General features: G+C 40.1%; 1 protein-coding gene across 1 annotated transcript in view; it reads left to right on the forward strand.

Annotated features, from left to right (window-relative positions):
- The window catches only part of LOC131065767 (uncharacterized), a 115,185-nt gene extending 92,404 nt beyond the window's left edge, over positions 1 to 22,781 (forward strand). Inside the window, exon 6 of the mRNA XM_058000413.2 lies at positions 22,398 to 22,781. Within this exon, the coding sequence (XP_057856396.1) occupies positions 22,398 to 22,549 (152 nt within the window). The 3' untranslated portion in view covers positions 22,550 to 22,781. The remainder of the gene's footprint in view (positions 1 to 22,397) is intronic.

A 22,781-nucleotide genomic window follows, 5' to 3' on the forward strand; every position in this document is an offset into this window, starting at 1 on the left:
GAGAAGAAAAGGCGTCGACCGGGAGCACGGGGTAGGAAGTCGTAGTCGCTGAGGAGTTTGGGCAGCCGACGACTAGTGGAAAATCGCCGGCGGGAGCAGAAAGCGGTGACCGGCGGGTTGGCGGCAAATGGAGGACATGCAGCGGCGGCAGATGCCGGGAAAAGATGCACGGGAGGCGGCAGTTGGAGTACGACTTTGGTTTGTAGTGGAGGTACCGTCGGCGATCGGAGCGGGAGTACTTTGGTGTAGTAGCGGGAGACAGTCGACGGGATCGGTGGAGGTACTGCCGGTTGCCGGAGCAAATGGAAGTCACCGGAGCAAAGGGGTCGGGTGATCGCCGGTGGTAACACGGAAACTGTCGAGGGAGCACAGAGCACGGAAACCATGGAAAAATACAGTCCTGCAAAATGTGCAATACGTAGAGTACGACGAGGACAAGGGGGGGTGGTCACGAGACCCCCCCGAAATATAGAATTTTGATTTTTTTTTTTTTGAATAAATAAAACTGCAAAATGTAATATGAATTTTCTTTAACTAAAATATTTTTTATTATTATTTTTTTGAAAAAACCGTATCGTACAACCGAATAGGCTGATTTTTTCCTTTGAAGCCCCAAAGTCGACTTTCACCCAATATAGGTGAATTTATAGTCAAAATTCATGGAAACGGTCACTCGGACTCAATGGCGAGGTCGGATCTGGTCTAGGACGCCTCCAAAAGATGCTGCTCCTCAGATCCGAAAATGCAAGCCTTCAGCAATGCCTCTCAAAGACAAATCAATGACGCTCTAATGGCTCTGATACCATATGAGATTTTGCCAAGATCAAGAGCTCAATGAAAAGTACAAAATAGACAGACAAAACATAGGACAAGAATAAACTGTATTCTCATCAATAGATAAATGATCAATCATTGTTACATACAATGAATATGAGCCTGCTTATATAGGCAAGGCTATATGGATACGTGAGCACACAAACATGACATGTGGCTCAATAAGAAACAAGGGTAGGTAGGGATAAGTAGGGGTAGGTAGGAGAAACAATATAATATTCCACATGAGGTGGATAACCCACTGAATGTGGAATGTAACAACAAGATAAGACCACAAAAGGTGGAAATTCTCTTACATACACACTCCCAATGTAGCACATCTCCCTAAGTGTCTCATATGCAAACTACAATGTAATGCATGTACCTAAGTAAACTTAAGTAAAGTGTAATTATATCCAAGATGAATAATTAATTACACCAACAAGATTAAATCATTAAATTAGGACAATAGAATAGTGAAATCAACACTTAGCACCAATTTAGACGATAAAGGAAAATACACCGCTCTCCTAATTGACTAATCGGCCATAACAACCACCCAAGAAACCAAGGTAACGACTTAACCCCCAAGGCGACTTATATCTAGGTTCATGGCTCGACAGCAAGTTTGATCTCTTCCAAAGTCTACATTCCTCTCCTTGATGATACTCCCCCTCTCTTTTGAGACGTTACATTTCCTGCATCCACTTGGTCACATGAAAGTAGTTAAACCAATCTTATCCTTTCATGATTTCACATAAATGTAATAAACATTATCGACATTATTCATTCATTTCAATAATTCCATATTACTGATGTTTACATCTATCGTATTTGTTAACAATATTTCACTAAAGTATTCCAAAATAGAATAAAACCATTTATAAAAAAGAGGGATGTAACAACTTCATAGTTGAGGCCTTGGTGGCCAAGAGGGGTTTACAAATAGAGGATTTCAAAGGCTTCATTGTGATGGTTGCAAATGGCTTCACCGTGACTTGTACTAAATGAGCTCCACAATTGAGAATAGCATTGGGTAATTACATAGTGACCGATGATTTTTATGTAGTAGGCATTGGGGAAACTAATATAGTCTTGGGAGTTCAATGGTTACACTTATTGGGGAAGTACTTGCAATTCAAACCATGGAGCTGAAGTTTAGAGTGGATGGAAAGAATGTGGCTGTATGGGGTATGTCCAATGGTGCATCGAAGATCATGATAGCTAAGAGGATGCAAAGTATATTCAAACACGGTGATGTTGCTTGGGTAGCCTATTGTTTGATTTCTTCTAAAACCCCTTTTGATGGTGATGGACCATCAAATGGATATCCAATCCATTTTGAATAAGCACAATGTGGTTTTTGGTGACTTTCTCTAGGAAGACCTTTTGACAGGGGTTTTGAGCACGTGATCAAGCTAGAGAAGGGATCTAAGCCCTTTATTGCTACTCCTTATTAACATCCGAAGATATTTAGAGAGGAGATTAAGAAAAAGATCAATGAATTATTGGATATGGGGCATATTAGGCCTAGCTCAAGTCCCTTTGCTTCTTCAATTGTCTTGGTGAAGAAGAAAGATGGAACTATGCGAATGTGCATTGACTATTGTGCACTCAATAAAAAGACAATCAAAAACAAATATTTGGTTCCCAGGAATGATGAACTTTTGCATGAGTTGTATGGTGCAATTTAATTTTCAAAGATTGATCTTCATTTTGGATACCATCAAATCAAAGTTCAGAGTAGGACATTCACAAAACAACATTTATGTGTCATTATGGACACTATGATTTTCTGGTCATGCCCGTTGGTTTGACCAATGCTCTCGCTACCTTTCTGTTAATGCATTAGTAGCTTCTGCAAGATAAGATTTTCCTAACTCGTTAATCTCCTCCATTTTGTTTTGGTTTACTCATCTATGCTATTAGATTATCTGATTTATGCTTTCCGAACTGAATATGTTTATCAGACTGTAACTTTGATCTTGATTATGATATTGATATTGGATAAAGATGGATTAGATCGACGACCTGCTTAACATAGTTAAGCGTCGATCTAAATGCTATCGGGCTAGTAACCCGATAGCATATTAATGTCGATTCATTTATGAATCGGCATTAATATACTATCGAGGTATTAACTCGATAGCATATATAATGCTATTAGTTATCAGGCTTGTTTGCTTTGACACCGATTCATTATCAGGTGTGTTTGTATCGATCTGTTATCATTTGCTTTGACACCGATTCATTATGGGGTGTGTTTATATCGATCTGTTATCATTTACAAATGGCACCGATTAAGTTATCATAAACACCGAGTGAATCGGTAGACAGTCATGACCAAGTGACATCTTGGTCGGGTGCCACCTGATCGTGATTGCTTTACTATATATACATAATTCAAAAGAAAAGGAATGACATTGAAATCGATACATGTTCATCCTCCATACCTGCAGAAAAGAAAGACGATAATATTATTGTCATAATAATAATACCAAAATCTTAAATATACCATCTAGCATATAACTTGTTCATTAAATTGGAAATTGCAATAACTTTTACACTTTCAATGTTGCATGAACTACATTTTCAATAAGCAGTTGTCAAACTCTTTATTAGTATTCTTTTATGACATTCTTATTTACAACAAGACTTGGGAGGATCATCTCGGGCACCTTGATGAGGTGTTGGGCATCATGGAGGCATGATCTTTGTTTGTCAAAGCTTTCAAGTGTGAGTTTGGATTGACAAAGATACTTTACTTAGAGCATGTGATTAGTGTGGATGGAGTATAGGTACACCAATAGAAAATTTAGGCCATATTGGATTGGCCACCGCTGAAGACATTAATAGACTTGAGGGGATTCTTCGGCATTTGCAGTTACTCTAGGAGGTTTGTTAAGGGGTTCTCCCAACTTGGAGCACCTCTCACAAATCTCACTAAGGGGATTTCAAATGGACTGAAGATGCTTAGTGCACATTCGACAAACTTAAGGAGGGTAAAATGAGCACTTGTCTTGTTTTGGCATTACTTGATTTCTTTCAGCCTTATTTAGAGTGTGATACTTTAGGTGAGGGATTGAAGCAGTACTTATGGAGAACAAGAACCCTATTGCTTATGAGAGCAGAAAGCTCTGTGATGCAGAGAGATTATATTTCATCTGCAATAAAGAGATGCTTGCCACCATGCATTGGCAAAATTTGGTAGGTGAAAAATTCGTTGTTAGAACGAACCATAACAATTTGAGATACTTCTTGGACCAAAAGGACTTGAATGAGTGACAATAGAAGTGGGTCAGCCAAATTCAGGCATATGAATTTGATATTGAGTATGTGAGATCTATATGTAAAGGAAATCAATACTATGGTTTATAACTTCAATAAAATGCATGTTTTTAAAGAATATTTTAGAAAATTAATGTATTTGGTAATGTTTGATAAATTTAATGAGTTATTCCCCATGTTTTTGTTTAGTACCGAGCTTTAAAATTTTTGGGTTGGCCAAGTAATTGCAAGTCTGAGTTTTTAAATTATGGAACTTTAATGTAAACAAATGATGAAATATCTTTAGAAGCTAAATAGCTTTCAAAGAAATAAAACACCTATATTAATACAAATAGAACTGCATGGTTAAGTGCTACATATACCAAAACTTTGCAATTTCTTACACATAAAATCTGCCTACATTCCATAATTCTGATATGGGTGTCAGGTATATCATTCTAGCTTTGCGTGATACCAAAACTTCAATTAGAGGAAACCAAAATCAAGACGCATAGACTAATGAATCCCAAAAATGGATGATAGAGAAGCCAAGATTGATATTTGTTTTAAATACGTAACAATAAACTCTTTGCGAAACACATTACAAAGTTAGATTTATGTTTTCCTATTTATATTGTTATGAGATGTATGCACTTGTTTTGAAAGTTTTTGTTCCCTTTATGCGATATGAGGTAGAAATGCAAGAAGAGTACATCATGATTTTTTTTAACGGGAAAAACAAAGAGCATTTGTTAATAAGGAAACTTTTACAAAATAAACAGAAATAAGATTGCTGCAAGTAGGAAGTGACAAAGAGCATTAGTTACAAATGAAAGACAAAATGATGACACATGGAATCTTATGGAACATCCACTTGGTGAAAATTTCATCTTATCTTGACTGCACTATTGAATATTAAAGTTTTTAATTGTTTTGATATTAAAAATCAGCAAAACAAGGGTGTTGACCCTATTACAAATGAAAGACAAAATGATGACACATGGAGTCTTATGGAACATCCACTTGGTGAAAATTTCATCTTATCTTGACTGCACTATTGAATATTAAAGTTTGTAATTGTTTTTGATATTAAAAAACAGCAAAACAAGGGTGTTGACCCTATTACAATGCCCCTAGGGGCCAATAAACCAAGTCAAAAAAGTCTACACAAAGACCAGCCAACAGACCATTAACAACACGCAGGCCAAACAGTTCACCAAAACACACAAGAAGAGACTAAAACAGCAGCAAAATGAGGAACCACACCAAACTACAAGGGCTGAGATACAAGGCCAACAAGGCCACTTCAAGACAGACCAAAATAGGCCACTTACAGCACTGAGACCATAACTGGTCACAAACAGCCTAAAGGCCAAAAGGTCACTTACAACAAAGAGGAAGAACCAACAACCCATGCCAAGAGTGGGTTAATCTTACATCCAACTCCCAACTAAGCACATCATTAGGCTGGACTAAAATTGAGAGAGGGCCAACTCCCTCCTCTTCAAGAGCCCCCAAGAACCCCCAAAATTGTCTCCACCTCAATAGAAGGTGATGGTGAGGATTATGGCAAACAATCATTGCCCTCCTCAGAAGGAGCATTCGCAGGAACAATAGGGGTGGCCCCATACTAGAGCACACAGATCACAACCACCAAAATAGGACCACTAAACCATTACACCTCGTCCACCTAGCACGGAGACAAGCCCTGACAAAATCTACAGCTGGAACCACCTCAATAGGATCTGCAACAAAAGAAAACTCCATTTTTAGCCAAAAGAACCACACCCACAAGCCATTGACCTGTCTTCTATCCTGAGTCAACCCACTCTGATGCAAGACCCCAGTAAACTATGCTTTTGAAACCACCACAAATGGTTGTCTACACCTCAATAGGAGACACATGAGAAAAACTAGAATACGTTACTAGGAACCATGCCAGAAACTAGAGCAAGTTTCCATAGCTAGCGAAACCCACCAAAAGGGGCTTGTTGTGATGTTTTCATACATCGCCCCATTGCAAATGGGGACTCCCACTTTTTTCTGCTTTCTAGGTTAGTAGTCTTAGCTTGGTCGTCTAGTAGTGTCTTTAGCTATTAACCTTCTACTTGAGGAAGTGCAGTGTCTTAGATTGCCAGGAAGTGATGAGGTCATATTTCCTTCTTTAGGTTGAAGTGAGGTCAGTGTAGCTTTTCAATTCCTTAGCAATGGACAATATATGATGATCATTTCATTTAATCATATCATCATTAGAGATAGAAATGATAGGGGTAAGTGTGGAGGTCAATCACAGGAATCGAAATGTTTGATGAATGCCAGTCAGAGTGAAGGCTTAGACAAGCATGAGGAGGCTTGGTTGATGATGAAGGGCCCTTGAAATGAGTAAGGTAAGTGCCACAACTCATGAAATTGAACAAGAGAGGTCACTTCTTGTGACCCCTCAAAACCCCGACCTATTTTCATTCACTGTCAGTGCCCCTCCAAATCCCGACTTGCTTGCTAGCATTTCCAGTTGGTGCTGAAATCCATGACCAACTTGAGTTGCTGTTAGTGACCCCTTCAATCTCCGACCTACTTCAAGTCATTGCTAGTGACACCTCAAAAATCCGCCCAAGGACTTGAAGATATTTATGCTGTTAAAAAGGGAATGACTTCAATATCCAAGCAAAACAAGTAATCAGATTGGTGGAATCTTCTAGCAGTGAGTGGAAAGATCTTGAGCAAAGCTAATGGGGCAAGTAAAGTTGACATCTTTGAGTCACTGTCAGTAAGGGGTGAAAATCCTGACTAGGCTGATATCACTTCCAGTTAGTGTCCAAAAGTCTGGCCTAGGGAGTGAAGATCAATGATGAATGATTGCACTACTGTCCCAATGCCTCAATGGACATAAGATTGCCTTGATAAAAAGGGGTATGGATGATTCAAGAGTCTGATCAAGCAAGGGACTGATTTGATGAAGAGGTCAAAAGGTGATTAAGATCATTGAGGAACAACACTTCTACTTAGCACTCAAATCTCCGACCTACCTAAGGCTCACTTCCACTTGCACCCAAAAACAGGGACCATTTCATATGCCTAACCAAAGCCCCAACCAAATACATGACACTTCCAGTGAGGGGTGAAAACCCCAACCACTGTCAGTGCACCCCTGAAAGCCCGACCACTGTCAATGGGTGTCTAAAAGTCCGACCAAATTAGAACACTACCAGTGGGACTTAAAAAGTCTGGCCTAATGTGTGAAAGAGAGCAATGTCGGTGGGAGTCAAATGAGAGATCATAGATGTAAAAGGTATAGACAACAAAGGTTGGAAGCTTTCACTTCTAGTGCTACCTTAAATCCACGACACCTTTGAAAGCACTGTCAGTGCCCTATCAGAAGTCCAACCTCATTGCGACCACTGTCAGTGCTCACCAAAAAGTCCGACCTGCTTATGCTGACTGCCAGTGGGTGCTCAAAACCTCAATCACTTCCTATGCCCCTTGAAAAGCCCGATCACTGTCAATGACACATCAAAAGCCTGAACTTCTTGACAAGCACTGCCAATGCTACCCTAGATCTCTGACTTACTTGGCATCAATTTCTAGTGACACGTGAAAAGTCTACACATTTAGAAGTTACTTCCAAATCCATGAATAATAGCAGGTCTCAGACCTGAAACCAATGGAAATCAGACATGTCTCAGACCTGAAACATAACAGATCAGATATGAAATCAGCAAAATCAGATATGGATCGTAACTAAGAACATCATTTCCCCCATAAAATCAGTCATTTCTTGATCTAAGTAATGATTTGAAGGCGAGATTTAGGACAGTAAGAAGTACTTTATCTATATTGTTCTTGATTTGTATCCATGCTCTTTTCAGGTTGGATCTGGCAAAGCATGTGAAAAGGAAAAGGTGAAGGCTCATCAGCTCACTTACAACATCAAGATCACACCATTCGAGACTTCAGCACATGGAGGAGATTCCAAGACATTGCAACACTCCAAGTCTCAAGCTCATGTAAGGCAGCAAATAGGAGAACTTCCATCACAAAGAAAGGGCATTACAAGGCAAGTGTAGAGATCCACTTCAAGGGAAGTTAGAATGAAAATCATCAGCATGGGAGATGGAGGCGAATCAAGTATTGGGGAGTCTACATCAAAATCATGAAGGAACACTCACCAACTTTGCAAAGGAAGAATGAAGATTCATCATGGCAAGATCAAAATCAACATCATGAAAGAGTAAACACTTGTGATGAGTTACAGGGACCAAATGACTAAGGTGGTGCCTAGTCATCACCTACCCAATCACATCACTCTAATTCAAGGCGTTTAGATTCAATGCTCCTGACTCATCCATCTAGGCAGATAACTAACACATGTGGGCACAAAGTCTGATGGACCTACCCTCATCATTCATTGTTCAATAATTCAAGGAAGGAACATGTGTCCCATAAAATGTAAATTTATCATTGGTCAGCATTAAATGCTATATAATGGGTGTAACAAACCCTAATTAGGGTTTCTATCGTTTGATCTTGGCCATTGATCGTGAATCAATCTAAGCCACTCATTGTAAAGAGCTATCTATATAAGGCTTAGTTTTCTCATTTGTAAAGGTTAATAGTTAATAGCAGGTTAATAGTTCAATATCAGCTAGCAATTAGAAGTAGAGTAGGAGGAGAAGGCAAGAATTGTTGCCAAGCTTGTAAATAAACATCCTTTTCATTGAAGATATGGTGGAATGCGTTGTTTCTTCTACATAATTGCATGGTTTCTTGTTGGATCCTCATGTTAGATGGTGATAATTAGATGGATGGAAGCTATTGTGAATGGTTAATGGTGAAATTCTTATGTTCATACTACTAGTATTCGCTGATTGTGAAGTATCTTGCCTGGTCAACTGAACTCTCTTCATGAGCTTAACTTCGATTGCTACTCACTCATTGATATGCATTACGTTGATGGTGTGTATGTTGTTGGTAGTAATTTGAACATCATTTTGCTCTCCTTAGAAGATCACACTAAACTTTGTGGAGTTGTTGCTTTGCATGGCAAAGCAAAGTCTAGTTGAATTTCACTAAATCATTCATAGTTTCTTACATTCCTATGATTAGATTAGCTTTCTCAACCCTTTATCCTTTTGCTATTTTTTAAAGACAACTAAAATTCCACGTTCCAACAGCTTTCAAGCATTCAAGTATCAACGTAAGTCCCCTTGTGATTCCAACAATATCACATCATACACACTGAGTCTATCCAAGAGCATGTCAAGACCTAACATTCGGAACCTTGGAGTCATCCCATTTGATCACGCAGTTTAGCACTTGGGAGGATTTTGTTTAAGAGTATAGAGTACTTCAATATTTTATTTGTGTTGCATAGTGCATAAAAAACACATCAACAGGGCCCTCTACCAATTTAACCCTGCTCCACCACCTCCACTTGTAGTAGATGCAAAGTTCCATCCACTCTTGCAAGACTTGTCTCCACTTCTATAGGAGAAGCAGGAGAAAAAACCTTCATAAGAGGAGAGATATCCCTCTTACCAACACCAAGAACCTGGTCAGATTGAGACCATATGCCCATCTGAAAACTATTAGTATTATATTTTCCTAAGTTATTAATGCTCAATAATGTAATATATTGTAAGATATTGTAATTTTAGTTTCTTATTAGAATCTTTCTATTTTGAGATTCTTTGTAATTCTTTATAATGATCTTCATGATCATTCGTAAATACAACAACCATTTTTACCAAATTACTTTCGTAATATGGTATCAGAGCACTGGGTATTTTCGAAATAATTTTTCAATTAAAAATTCGTCACGAATTTTTTTAAAAGTTTTTTGAAAAATTTCTTTATTCGAAATTGCTCCTAGTTCGTGAGGACTGGTCGAGGGTTTTTTTCGCGTCTTTCTTTGACGCATTCGTGCTGAAAATCCTGATCATTATTGGACATCGTGGCCTGTCTTCCTTGTCACGTCTGCAGTTTGCGATTTTTGGATCGCGTTTTTTCTTCTCTCCGTGGTCGGTTTTTGTCTTTGCATGATTACAATCCATGCCCTTTTCCGCACTGCGACCTATTTGTCTCTGCCCGTGGTCGTGTTTTGTCGCAATCTGCAGTCTTGGGTGTTTTTTTTAGGCGACATTTTTCAACGCGCGACTTCTTTCTTGCGCGACTGCGCGGTTTCTTTTCGCACGTGCCGACTCCTCTAGATTTTTTCTGCATTCGCCTTCGATTTTGGGTGACGCGAATTTATCCGCGATTTGGTGGCAACAATTTAAAAAAAAAACCTTTGCTTTGGCCTGCAACTTAAGGGTTTTGAAGGATCTTTTTCTGCAACCTGCATTTTTTTTCTAGGGTTTTGCATTTTTTGACTAGGGTTTTGGCCCCCTAGTTCAAGTCGAAAATTTATTTTGATTGCAGAATCCTTGTGGGTTTTTCGAAATCCGAACTGGGTCTATTCGATTTTTATGGGTGCATCGTTTTTCATGCCTCGAATTTTGTGCCAGCAGATTTCTATTCTGATTTCAGATTCTTTTTGGGTTTTTCGCAAGGAATTCTAGGTGGTCTTCCGATTTTGTTGGGTCAGTCACAAAATTTTCTTGAAATCTGTGTCAACCGTACTTCATCTATTTTTTGAAGTCTGTACCTGTATCTGCCTCTATTTTCTACATTGAGATTTGTGCTTTGTATTCCGTGCTATCACCTCTTCTTTGATTTTTTCGTTTTCCGTGCATTGGGAAACATGCAAGATGGCGTCATTGACCAACTTGATGTTGGAAGGCAGTTAGCGATTCAACGGCAAAAATTATAACACTTGGAAGCAGCGCATGCTGACAATCTTCGGATATCACCGCCTAGATGATCTTGTCTTGGGAAAAGAATCTCGTCCTTCTGCAGCCGGAGCCGATCAAGACAAATTTGATGACAAATTTGATGACTGCAATAGGGAAGCTGTCATGCTTCTCTAGCTCTCTGTCACAGATGACCAGCTACCTCAAATTCCTTCTGGTCAATCAGCCTCAAAAATTTGGAAGCATCTGAAGGAGTTGCATGAGACATCCGACAAAAGCTGAGCATTCTTCTTGAAGAACAAGTTGTTCTCCATCATGATGGATGAATGCATGTCCTTCCAGGAGCATCTCACGAAGATTAAGGACATGCAAGATCAGCTTGACGCTATTGGTCGGAAAATGGAGGAAGAGGATATGGTAGTCATAACCCTCAAAAGTCTACCAAAATCCTACGAGCATTTCATAGAGACTCTCAACATTACGTCTACGAATGTTGATCTGAAATTTCCAGAGTTATGCACCAAACTTTTGCAGCAGGATCGCTGGAAACAACAGTTTGGTAGCGGTGCCACTTCATCCTCCTCTGAGCAAGCCTTTGCAACCAAATCCTTTCACAAGGATAAGGGCAAATTTTAGTCATCTTAGTTCTCTCAATTAAAGGGCTCTAGTCAGTCACAGGAAGGCTCAAAAAAGAAGGTTCAATGCAATTATTGTCACAAATATGGCCATCTGATTAAGGATTCTCGCAATCGGATGGCTTCCAAACATCGAAAGCAGGGAGGGTCTCAACCTAAAGCCAATGTCGCTGAGCACACAGAGCATAAAGAGTCTTCCTTTTAGGCCTTCATGGCTAAAAGACCTACAGACCATGTGAAATCTTTTGCTTGGTATATTGATTCTGGTGCTTCTCGGCATTTCACTCACCAGCGTGATTGGTTTACAGAATTCTCTCCCTATACTGATTCAGTTATTTTTGGAGGAGGTGAGGAGTATACAGTTGTCGGCAAGGGCAACGTTCAAATACAGTCTGGTGGGAGGAATCTCATATTCCTCAATGTGTACTACGTTCCTGGCATGGAACTGAACCTTCTCTCCATGAGTCAGATTATGCGGCATTCTCCTTGATGTCATCTTCAGTGCACATAAGTGTTCTATTGTTGATCGTGTGACATGCACTACAGTTGTTGTTGGTATTGAGGATCATGGTCTTTGTAGACTTGTGGATACAAGTGATTCTCTTGCGCATGCCTTCGCAGCAAAATCCTCCTCTATCTCCTGTCTATGGCATCAACGATAGGGTCACCTGAACATTCATTATCTTGTTCAGCTTGTTCAGGAAGATTTAGTACATGGCCTACCCGAAATTCAAACTCAAAATCAACGAGTTTGTGACGCTTGTCAGGCTGGGAAGCAGCACAGGGCACCGTTCAAGGATGGTGACTCATGGCGAGCATCTAAGGTATTGCAGTTGGTCCACGCTGATGTATGTGGTCCAATGAATACTACTTCTGTTACTGGGTGTAGGTGTTTCTTACTTTTTGTTGATGATTACAGTCGTAAGATGTGGGTGTACTTTCTTAGACAGAAATCAGATGTGTGTCCTATATTTCAAAAATTTAAGGCCTTGGTAGAAAAAGAGTCTAGTTGTTCTATTATTACTCTTAGGTCTGATAATGGAGGGGATTTTTGTTCTACTGCTTTCTCCACTTTCTATGCTACACATGGCATAAAACGTCAGTTAACCACACCATACACCCCTCAGCAAAACGACGTTATAGAACGTCGTAACCGCACCGTTACAAAAATGGCTAGGTCTATGTTGGAACACAAAAATGTTCCTAAGAAGTATTGGGCAGAAGCAGTGTTTACTGTAGTCTATCTCCTTAATAGGTCTCCCACTCATGCTGTTAAAGGGAAGACTCCTGAGGAAGCCTGGACTGGTTGCAAACTCAGGATCAGCCATTTGAAAGTTTTTGGCTCTCTTGCATATGTTTGGATTCCAGATGCCAAGCGCTCTAAGTTGGATTCCAAGAGTCAAAAGCTCATGTTTACACGTTACAGTGATAACCATAAGGCCTACCAACTGATTGATATAGACATTGATAGTCTCATCTTGAGTCGCGATGTTGTCTTTGATGAAGATCGAAGACCATTTCAGCTTTACTCGTCTGAGCAGAATTCTGAGGATTAGCCTTTGAAGGCTTCTGATTTAGGTGTTCGTCTTCCATTCGGTTCACCTGATGGGAGGCATGATGCAGATTCTGTATTTGATGATGCACTACCTGAATTTCCTTCGGATGATGCTAATCTTCCACCAGTTGCAGATCCTCTTCCACCTATAGTTCCAGTTATTCCTCCTCCATCAGATGTTGGCACATCTACTCTCCGACCTAAGTGGTGGGCTAAGACAATCAATGATCTTCGTCTTGATGAGCTCATTGACGGTAGATCTTCCAGAAATAAGGGCAAGCAGCAAAATACAGTTAACTTTGCTCTCATGGCCAACATTCATAGTATTTATGAGCCTCAGACTTATACTGAAGCAAAAGGGATTCCAAAGTGGGAACAGGCAATGGATGCTGAATACCAAAGCCTTCTGAAGAACAACACCTGGGTTCTTTCTAATTTTCCTCCAGGAAAGAAACCCATTAGCTGCAAATGGGTCTATAAGGTCAAGTATCATGCAAATGGTACCTTAGATAAATACAAGGCCAAATTAGTTGCTCGAGGATTCACACAGCGGGAGGGCATTGATTATGAGGAGACATTTGCTCCTACTGCCAAGATGAGTACCATTCGTTTTCTTCTCGCTATTGCAACTTAGTTTTGATGGAAAGTCCATCAGATGGATTTTAAGAGTGCCTTCCTCAACGGTGAATTGCAGGAAGAAGTCTACATGACACAACCTCCTGGTTTCAAGGTTGCCGGCAAAGAACATCAAGTATGTAGACTCGTTAAAGCACTCTATGGACTTAAACAGGCACCTCGAGCGTGGCACATTATTTTTGATCAGTACTTGGTTGCTCATGGTTTTCAGTGTTGCCCTTCAGACAGTAATCTGTATATTGAACACTTTGGTGATGATATTCTCTTTCTTGTTGTATATGCGGATGACTTAATCATTACTGGCAGTTCAACACATTTGATTGCAGAAATCAAACAGGATCTGTGCAAGGATTTTGATATGACAGATTTGGGGCTTCTCCATTATTGTTTAGGTGTTGAGGTTTGGCAGATTGATGGTAGCATTTTTATTTCTCAGTCTAAGTATGCCAGGAACTTGCTTGACAGGTTTCGAATGCAGGATTTCAAACCTGCTTCCACACCTATGGAGACTAGCTTGAAGTTATCAGCCAAGTCTGCTTCTCCTCTTGTAGATGAAACACAATTCAGGCAACTAGTGGGTAATCTCATCTATCTTATTGCTACTAGACCCAATCTCAGTTTTGCAGTGAGCTACATTTCACGCTTCATGACAGCCCCCAAGGCTGATCATTGGGTAGCAACGAAGCGTGTGCTGCGTTATGTGAAAGGCACCTCCAGTTATGGACTTCTTTACACTAGGAGTCATGATCCTAGACTTAGTGGGTTCACAGATTCAGATTGGGCAGGCTCGGTTGATGACAGGAAATCAACCTCTGGATATGTGTTCAGTTTGGATCCGGTGCAGTCACTTGGACTAGTAAGAAGCAGCAGGTAGTGGCTCTCTCCTCGACAGAAGTAGAATATCGGGGAGCAGTTAAGGCAACTTGTGAGGTAGTTTGGCTTCGCCAGATGCTTGCGGATATGCAAATATCTCAAGCAGGTCTGACTCCCTTGTTCTCTGACAATCAGGGAGTTCTCAAACTTGCCAAGAATTCAGTCTTCCATGAAAGAACCAAACATGTAGAGCTTCATTGTCATTACATTCGACAGTTGGTTGAAGACAGATCCATTCAGTTGCTGTATGTTCCTATAGTGGAGCAACAAGCCGATATTTTCACCAAGCCCCTTAGTCTAGATAAGTTTGTAAAATTCAGGGGGTCTATTGGTGTAGTTGATAGATTGAGCATTAAGGGAGGGTATTAATATTATATTTTCCTAAGTTATTAATGCTCAATAATGTAATATATTGTAAGATATTGTGATTTTAGTTTCTTATTAGAATCTTTCTATTTTGAGATTCTTTGTAATTCTTTATAATGATCTTCATGATCATTCATAAATACAACAATCATTTTTTAAAGACAACTAAAATTCCACATTCCAGCAGCTTTCAAGCATTCAAGTATCAACGTAAGTCCCCTTGTGATTCCAACAATATCACATCATACACACTGAGTCTATCCAAGAGCATGTCAAGACTTGACATTTGGAACCTTGGAGTCATCCCATTTGATCACGCAGTTTAGCACTTGGGAGGATTTTGTTTAAGAGTTTAGAATACTTAGTATTTTATTTTGTGTTGCATAGTGCATAAAAAGCACATCAATAGGGCCCTCCACCAATTTGACCCCGCTCCACCACCTCCACTTGCAGTAGATGCAAAGTTCCATTGCAACACAAAGTATTTTATTTTGTGTTGCATAGTACATAAAAAACACATCAACAGGGCCCTCCACCAATTTGACCCTGCTCCACCACCTCCACTTGCAGTAGATGCAAAGTTCCATCCACTCCTACAAGACTTGTCTCCACTTCTATAGGAGAAGCAGGAGAAAAAACCTTCGTAAGAGGAGAGAAATCCCTCTTACCAACACCAAGAACCTAGTCAGATTGAGACCATATGCCCATCTCAAAACCAGAAAAGAATTGGAAGCATTCTCCCTAGTGGAAGCCAACAACCTCTGCAACAATCCCCACCTCTATAGGAGAAGCAAAGAACACAACTAAGAGGAGAATAGTTAAGGCCCCCAAAAAGGAAGAACCACCATGTGCCTCATGCTCAACTTGCACAATCTTGGGGAGACACTCCAAAAGCCACATTAGATAGGCAAAAGGACCCCCCAAAATTAGCACTTTGTGGCCAAAACCATCTGCCTTACACAACCACACCAAAGCAGCCCAAAACCAGATCCAAGAGACACCCTCATCCAACCCCAAGTGGATCACACAAGGGTAGAGACAAAGCCCGTACCCAGAGGCACCAAAAGCTGAGAAAAAGGCACCAAGATCCCCAAAGCAAAGGGACAGAAAGCAGAAAATTCCGACCCCATCACACTCGAAGAGTCAAGACCTCCAAATGAGAGGCAAAGCGGGCATAGACCAAGACATATGGGAAAACCAGTAGGAACCATAGCAAAAGGCCATCAAAACTGAAAGAACCCCTGCTTATTTGGCCCTTAATTTTCAGTTTTGATGGTTTGGCATTTTGTCAAATGCTTGGCATGCAAACCTCTGAATTCTGATTTTTCTGGGTCTGATATGAATTTTTGAGTTTTATTGTTTGAATTTTGGATTGATTATGTTGCAATTACATGTACCAAATAAGAGAGAACATAACAAACAACTTAACAATACCAAAGAACCCTTTATTGGTGAAATATAATGTCTGATTGCAAATAAATCAGGTATTTGTTAGATTGTAACAGCAATTACGAACCCTAAGTATTTGAACATTCAACAATTACAACATAGCCGGATGATGCATAGCTCCAATGGCAATGAGATGACTGATGTAGAAGACCATGTGATGATGAAACAAACTCAAATCTGGACTCCAACAAATCTGAGATTTCTGTAGATAAATGGAAGGTCTAAAACACAATGCTGATTGCAATTTGGTGATGTCAAACTCTCCAAAATCTCCTCCAAACCCTAGCACAACTTAGCAATGAAATACTAACAAACCCTTGCTCAAACAAATCTAAACCAGCTGCAAGCACTGTTCACGTTACTGCAGCAGCACTATTGACGTCACTGTAGCAGCACTATTCACGTTACTGTTCATGGCATTGTTCACGACACTATTCATGGCACTGCAAATAAGATGTATTGAGCAAAATCAAGTCAAAAGATTATTAAAAGAATTTCATGATAGCTCTTCAGGGGCCCACTTATGTGCAAGGACTACAACTAACAAAATAATGGGGGCTGGTTATTACTAGCCAACCTTATTCAGTGACTCACATAGATGGGTGAAGAATTGCAAGAAATGTGCTTTCTTCTCTAGAAAGCAAAGGCTAGGTGCCCTTCCTCTCCACCCTATTCAAGTAGATCAACCATTTGCACAATGGGGTTTAGACTTCATTGGCATGATAAATCCACCTTCTAGTGTTAGCCACAAGTGGGTCTTGGCCACAACAGACTACTTCACCAAGTGGACAAAGGCAGTTGCATTGAAGGATGCCAATAAGGCCTCAGTGTTGGAATTCCTTGATGGAATTGTGACAAGATTCGGTGTCCCTTCCACCATCATATCAAATAATGCCAAAGCATTTGTTGGAACCCAAATCAGTTCTTGGGCAGTTAAGTATGATATATACTTAAAGACATCATCAAATTATTACCCTCAGGGTAATGGCTTAGCTAAATCTTCCAACAAGAACCTCATCAAGATAATCAAAAGGACAATTGAAGACAACCAACGGTCTTGGCATACTAAGTTAAGGACATCCTTATGGCCTAACAGGATCACACCCAAGAGGGCGATTGGTAACTCCCCTTTCATGCTAGTGTATGGGAAAGAAGCAAGACTCCCATCGTCCCTGGAGTTACCCTCTCTTGAATTAGCGCATTAGCTAGAATTGACAGAAAATGATGCCATGATAGTAAGGCTAGCTGAGCTAATGGAGCTGGAGGAAGTTAGAGGTCAGGCTATGCATATGCTTGAGGCTCATCAAGAACAAGTCAAAAGAAGTTTTGACAAAAAGGGTATTAATAGGGTCAACAAAGAGGTAGATTTAGTTCTCAAGTGGGATGCAGACAGAGCCAAAGCCAGACGACACTCCAAATTTGATGCTATTTGGAGTGGTCTATATGTCATCACTAGTTGCAAGGAGTGGGATGCAGACAAAGCCAAAGTCAGACGACACTCCAAATTTGATGCTATCTAGAGTGGTCCGTATGTCATCACTAGTTGCAAGGAGGTCAATGCATTTCTCTCCAAGCTTGATGGTGAAGTCCTTCCGATCTCGGTGAATGTGATTCATCTCAAGCCTTCTAAGAGGGTCTTGATGACAATTTAAATATTAGGTTAGAGGTTGCTTTTCTTTCATAAGTGCTTTTGCACCTACCACATTCTCCTTAAGAAGGTGTGTGCTCTAGTTTCCAGTTTCCCTCCAAGTGATGGCATGCACATGTTTTGGGTCCTTCCAGTGACTCAATGTCCAATGGATGCTCAAGGCTTTTGGATTCCATGCTTAGCAGGCATGCATCCTGCAGAGGTCTTCAAAATGTTGCCATTTTTATGATATCCTTGGTCCATTAGTGAGAACCGATCAGATAAATGTTCCATGGACTAGCGCTGCCCCAGTTGATCAAGGACAAGGCAAATGGTCATGAAATGTTAAGTGTTGTATTGTTAGGAGGCAAACTCGGAATCCTAGGTTTACCAATTCTTCTCTTCATGAACCTGGAAACCTGGAATCCCAGGCTTCCCAATTCTTCCCATCATGAACTCGGAAACCCAGAATCCTAGGTTTCCGACTTCTGACGACTTGCAACTCTTTCAGATGGCTTGATCAACACTCAAATATCTTAATGCTCCATCAACTCTTGTGACTTGTACACTTTCATTCATAGAGCTACAGGGGCGCATTTAATGTTTTGCAAGATGGCCATCAAGTGGAGTACAGGCTTATTTATGGTTGCTTGATGGCCGGAATGTCAGGCCTACATGCTTTGACTTTGGAATGTCAGGCAATCCACCTTCTAGAAGTACTTTTCTTCTTGGGACTGCCTTGTCAAGGTATGGCCGAGTTACTTGCATGTACACACCATGGCAGGTTTGTGCACTTCCCTGCCTTCCCTGATTGACATTCCTCTGTGCATGCCAGGGTCAAGGTTTCCTCTCTTTGACCATCTATCTCTCCTCTGCAACCAGTTTGCTATATAAAGGTTGTTACGCTTCATTGTAAAGGGTTTTCTCCCTGCTGACTTGAGCTATTTTTATGCTCTTTCACTTCTCTTGAAGACTTGTATATTTCTTGCATTTCCGCAATTGTAAGATTGGCCATTGGCCTTAGAATGAATTGAAATTGTCTTTCTTGCCTCCCTTCAACTTATGTATGTTGTGTATTTTTCCTCACCTTCATTATAAGTGTGTTTTGTGGCTCTCTCATGTCTATGCCGTGTTAACTTGTTTTCTGAGTGTAACTTGTGGGAAACCTTCTCCCCTTTGACATTCAGCAAATTCTAACCTCCATACATGCATTTGGGGTCATTCATGCAATTGAAGTTTGTGCATCTCCAAGGTATTTTAATTGATTCTTTGTTTCATTTCAGGGTGGGGAGAGAAACATCTCTTATCTTGGTGCATCACCTCCTTTCATTTTAGCATTTCCTTCTTTCCTTTTCCTCTGGAAGCTATTAGGATAGGTTTAGAAGTAGAATTTGGATGTTGAGTTGGGTCAACACCTGGACTTGGATTGAGAAGGAAGTCAGCCTTCTCCGAAGATTCAACCCCATTGCGCAAGGTCCCACACTTCAAAGTTGTTTACATGTTTCACAAGGTTGCTAAGTTGATAGCTCAGCAAGGGTGCAAACATTTGTGACAATGACAACCACAACTCAAACCATATTGAAATGGAAACAACCGATCTTTACCCAATAGGCTGGCAAGATCATAGCTCTGATACCATTGAAACAACCCATGCTTATCCTACCCTTAATTTTCAGTTTTGATGGTTTGGCATTTTGTCAAGCACTTAGCATGCAAACCTCTGAATTCTGATTTTTCTGGGTCTGATATGAATTTTTGAGTTTTGTTGTTTGAATTGTGGATTGATTATGTTGCAATTACATTTACTAAATAAGAGAACATAACAAACAACTTAACAATACCAAAGAACCCTTTATTGGTGAAATATGAGGTCTGATTGCAAATAAATGAGGTATTTATCAAACTGTAACAGCAAGTACAAACCCTAAGTATTTGAACGTTCAACAATTACAACATACCCAGATGATAAATAGCTCCAATGGCAATGAGATCTGAGATTTCTGTAGATAACTAGAAGGTCTGAAACACAATGCTGATTGCAATTTGGAGATGTCAAACTCTCCAAAATCTCCTCCAAACCCTAGCACAACTTAGCAATGAAATACTAACAAACCCTTGCTCAAACAAATCTAAACCTACTGCAAGCACTGTTCATGTTACTGTTCATGACATTGTTCACACACTGTTCATGGCATTGCCAATAAACACCCAAATTGAATTATGAATGAATTCACCCTTCAAAAAATGTTGGGTTTTCGTCCAACCTTTCAATCTCCAGGGAGTTTTCATTCCCAAAAGTCTGATCTGCTGCTGAAACTCTTCTTCAGAGTTCAAACCCAATTTGTTGTTGGAAAAATGAATGCTTGAATGCTGAAATGAAACCTCCTCATGTTGCTTTATTGACTAACAACCCTAATAGAAACTTTTAGGGTTTTCTCTTAATTTTAATAAAGTTTATTTTATAAACTTATTTCTCCTCATCAAGTTCGAACCCCTTATAACTCCCTTATTAATAATAATTTGTTTTTTAAGAAATATTCTCTCCTAAGTGGATCGGCCTCCTCCAAGGGTCTAATTCATCATTAAAAAATGACCACGTTTTAAAAACAACTTTAAGTTGATGCCTCCTAGGGAAAAAGTGCCATTGGGGTCACTTTATAAAGTATTATTTTATTAGCATGACTTTATTTTTTAAAAATAAAATATTAAAGTAATAACTTTAATATTTCATTTTTATTCCTGAAATCATTACCAGGACTCCAAATTGAAAACTGAGTGCCGCTACCAATCCAAGGGTGATGTTTAAATATAGCAGGGCCACTGCCAGTCAAGCCCTACAAACTAGGGATTCCCCTTAAAAATAGGAGATCATCCCTAATCGCCCAAAATGACTCATGAAGCCTTCTGCCATAATCCACTGGCTTTGGAAAGGCCAACATGTTGACTACTAGTGCTTCCCTAAAAAATAGGGATCTCCCCTTAAAAAATAGGAACTACAACCAAAACTTCGAGAATGATTCTTGGGGTCCCCTGCTGCATCCCGGTCAACTCCTAGTCAATTCCTAAAATTTAGGTCACCCTCCTAAAATTTAGGAGATTGCCTCCGACTGTCCAAAATGGCTTATAAAGCCACTACGTAGCTCCACAAGCCTCAAAATGGGTCTCCTTTCCACTCCACTGGCTTACGGGAACTCGATGATAGGCCAATCCCTATTCAACTGCTTGTCACCTAGGGAGGGGACATTACAAAAACCATCAATAGAACCAACATCTCCTTCCCAAGTAGCCTAGACACTGCCAACGCTCACCGCACCAAGGGCACCAAAGCCAAAACGGGAAGCCACAGAGAAGAGAACAAGGCGATGCAACAGGATCCCAACAAGAATAAACCCACCACCGAGCAAGCCACAAAACTCCCAAGATTGAACATAGCTAGACCACAAATGCAGCCAAAGCCAAAAAAAACCCTCCACCAATGTAGCTGCTGATGGGAGCCACCAAGATAATGGAGGTCAATGAAAGGTCACTACCAAAACAGGGGACAAACCCCAAGAGCAGTGCTGGAAAACAAGCGTAATCGCCAACTGAAAACCCACAAGAGCAGTGCTGGAAAAAACTAAAAACTCTCTTCCAACCAAGTCGAACCAACACACCTCCATTGATCATAAATGGAGATGGGAAAAGCAACAAAAACCAAAGGATTCCAAGCACGAACAAAGCCCCAGACACCTTCGGCACCTCAGAATCACAGCTGCTACAGGAGCTAGAGTCCAAGAGAACACCCAAGCACCAAGCTTCACGAGAAGCCACGCCCCCATCAGCACTGGAATCATCATCTTCATCATTGCCCTCCTTTGAAACACCACTCACGCCTCCCTCGCTCACAGCCATTTCAAAAAACTTCAAAGTTTCTAATTGTTTCATTAGTTTGAATGAATGGATATTTTAAATATCATCCACAAGGCCAGACAGCCTATTGGACTCACGGATAGATAGCAACACATATAAGTACAAAATCCCATAACAAATAGACCACCAACAGTGCATCAATTTGACCTCCCTTATCTTGAATTTTCTGCTTTGAATCTTGATAAGGTAATCTGCAACTGTTGTTATATTTTCTTCTTCAAACAGATTATTCAAAGAATCTAAGATATGTATAATCAGAAAACCCTAATCTAAAATGGAAGTTTAAACCAAATGATAGATGACTGAAGTCATTACCACAACATGCATTTCTATTGCTTCATGACATGAAGGATTTTCACCTTTTGATAAGCATATTTTAGTTTACACTATATGTATATATGGCTGCATGAGACACAGTGGGAGTGAGGAGAGAGGAAAGAAAGTATCACAATAATATTTTGTTTGTGATGATTTTGCAGCAAAAGAAGAAGCAGCAAGGGGTCAAGTCACAGCTATTCTGACAGGGGCTATCGCAGTCCTACTAGGTGTGGGGTATCTTGTATTGGTACAAATATTAGATTCAAGGGGCATTGTACTCCAACCTCCTCCTCCTGAGGCATTTGACCCTTGACTCTATCAAAACATCAATAGTTTTGTGTTTATACATACATAGTTTCTTCCTCTTGTTGCACTAATTCGAAACCTTAAAGGAATGGCTGCAATCTTGTCGGATATGTTGATTTTGCAAAATTACATTTCCTTTTTCATGTTGGCAAATCTAGGAAACAAAATCTTCCAAACACATTGTATGAACGTAAAGTTGAAAAAAAATTGAAATTGTTTATAGTGCTGCTTTGAAGATT

This window comes from Cryptomeria japonica, unplaced genomic scaffold (assembly GCF_030272615.1).
Source record: "Cryptomeria japonica unplaced genomic scaffold, Sugi_1.0 HiC_scaffold_147, whole genome shotgun sequence".
NCBI classification, from domain to species: Eukaryota; Viridiplantae; Streptophyta; class Pinopsida; order Cupressales; family Cupressaceae; genus Cryptomeria; species Cryptomeria japonica.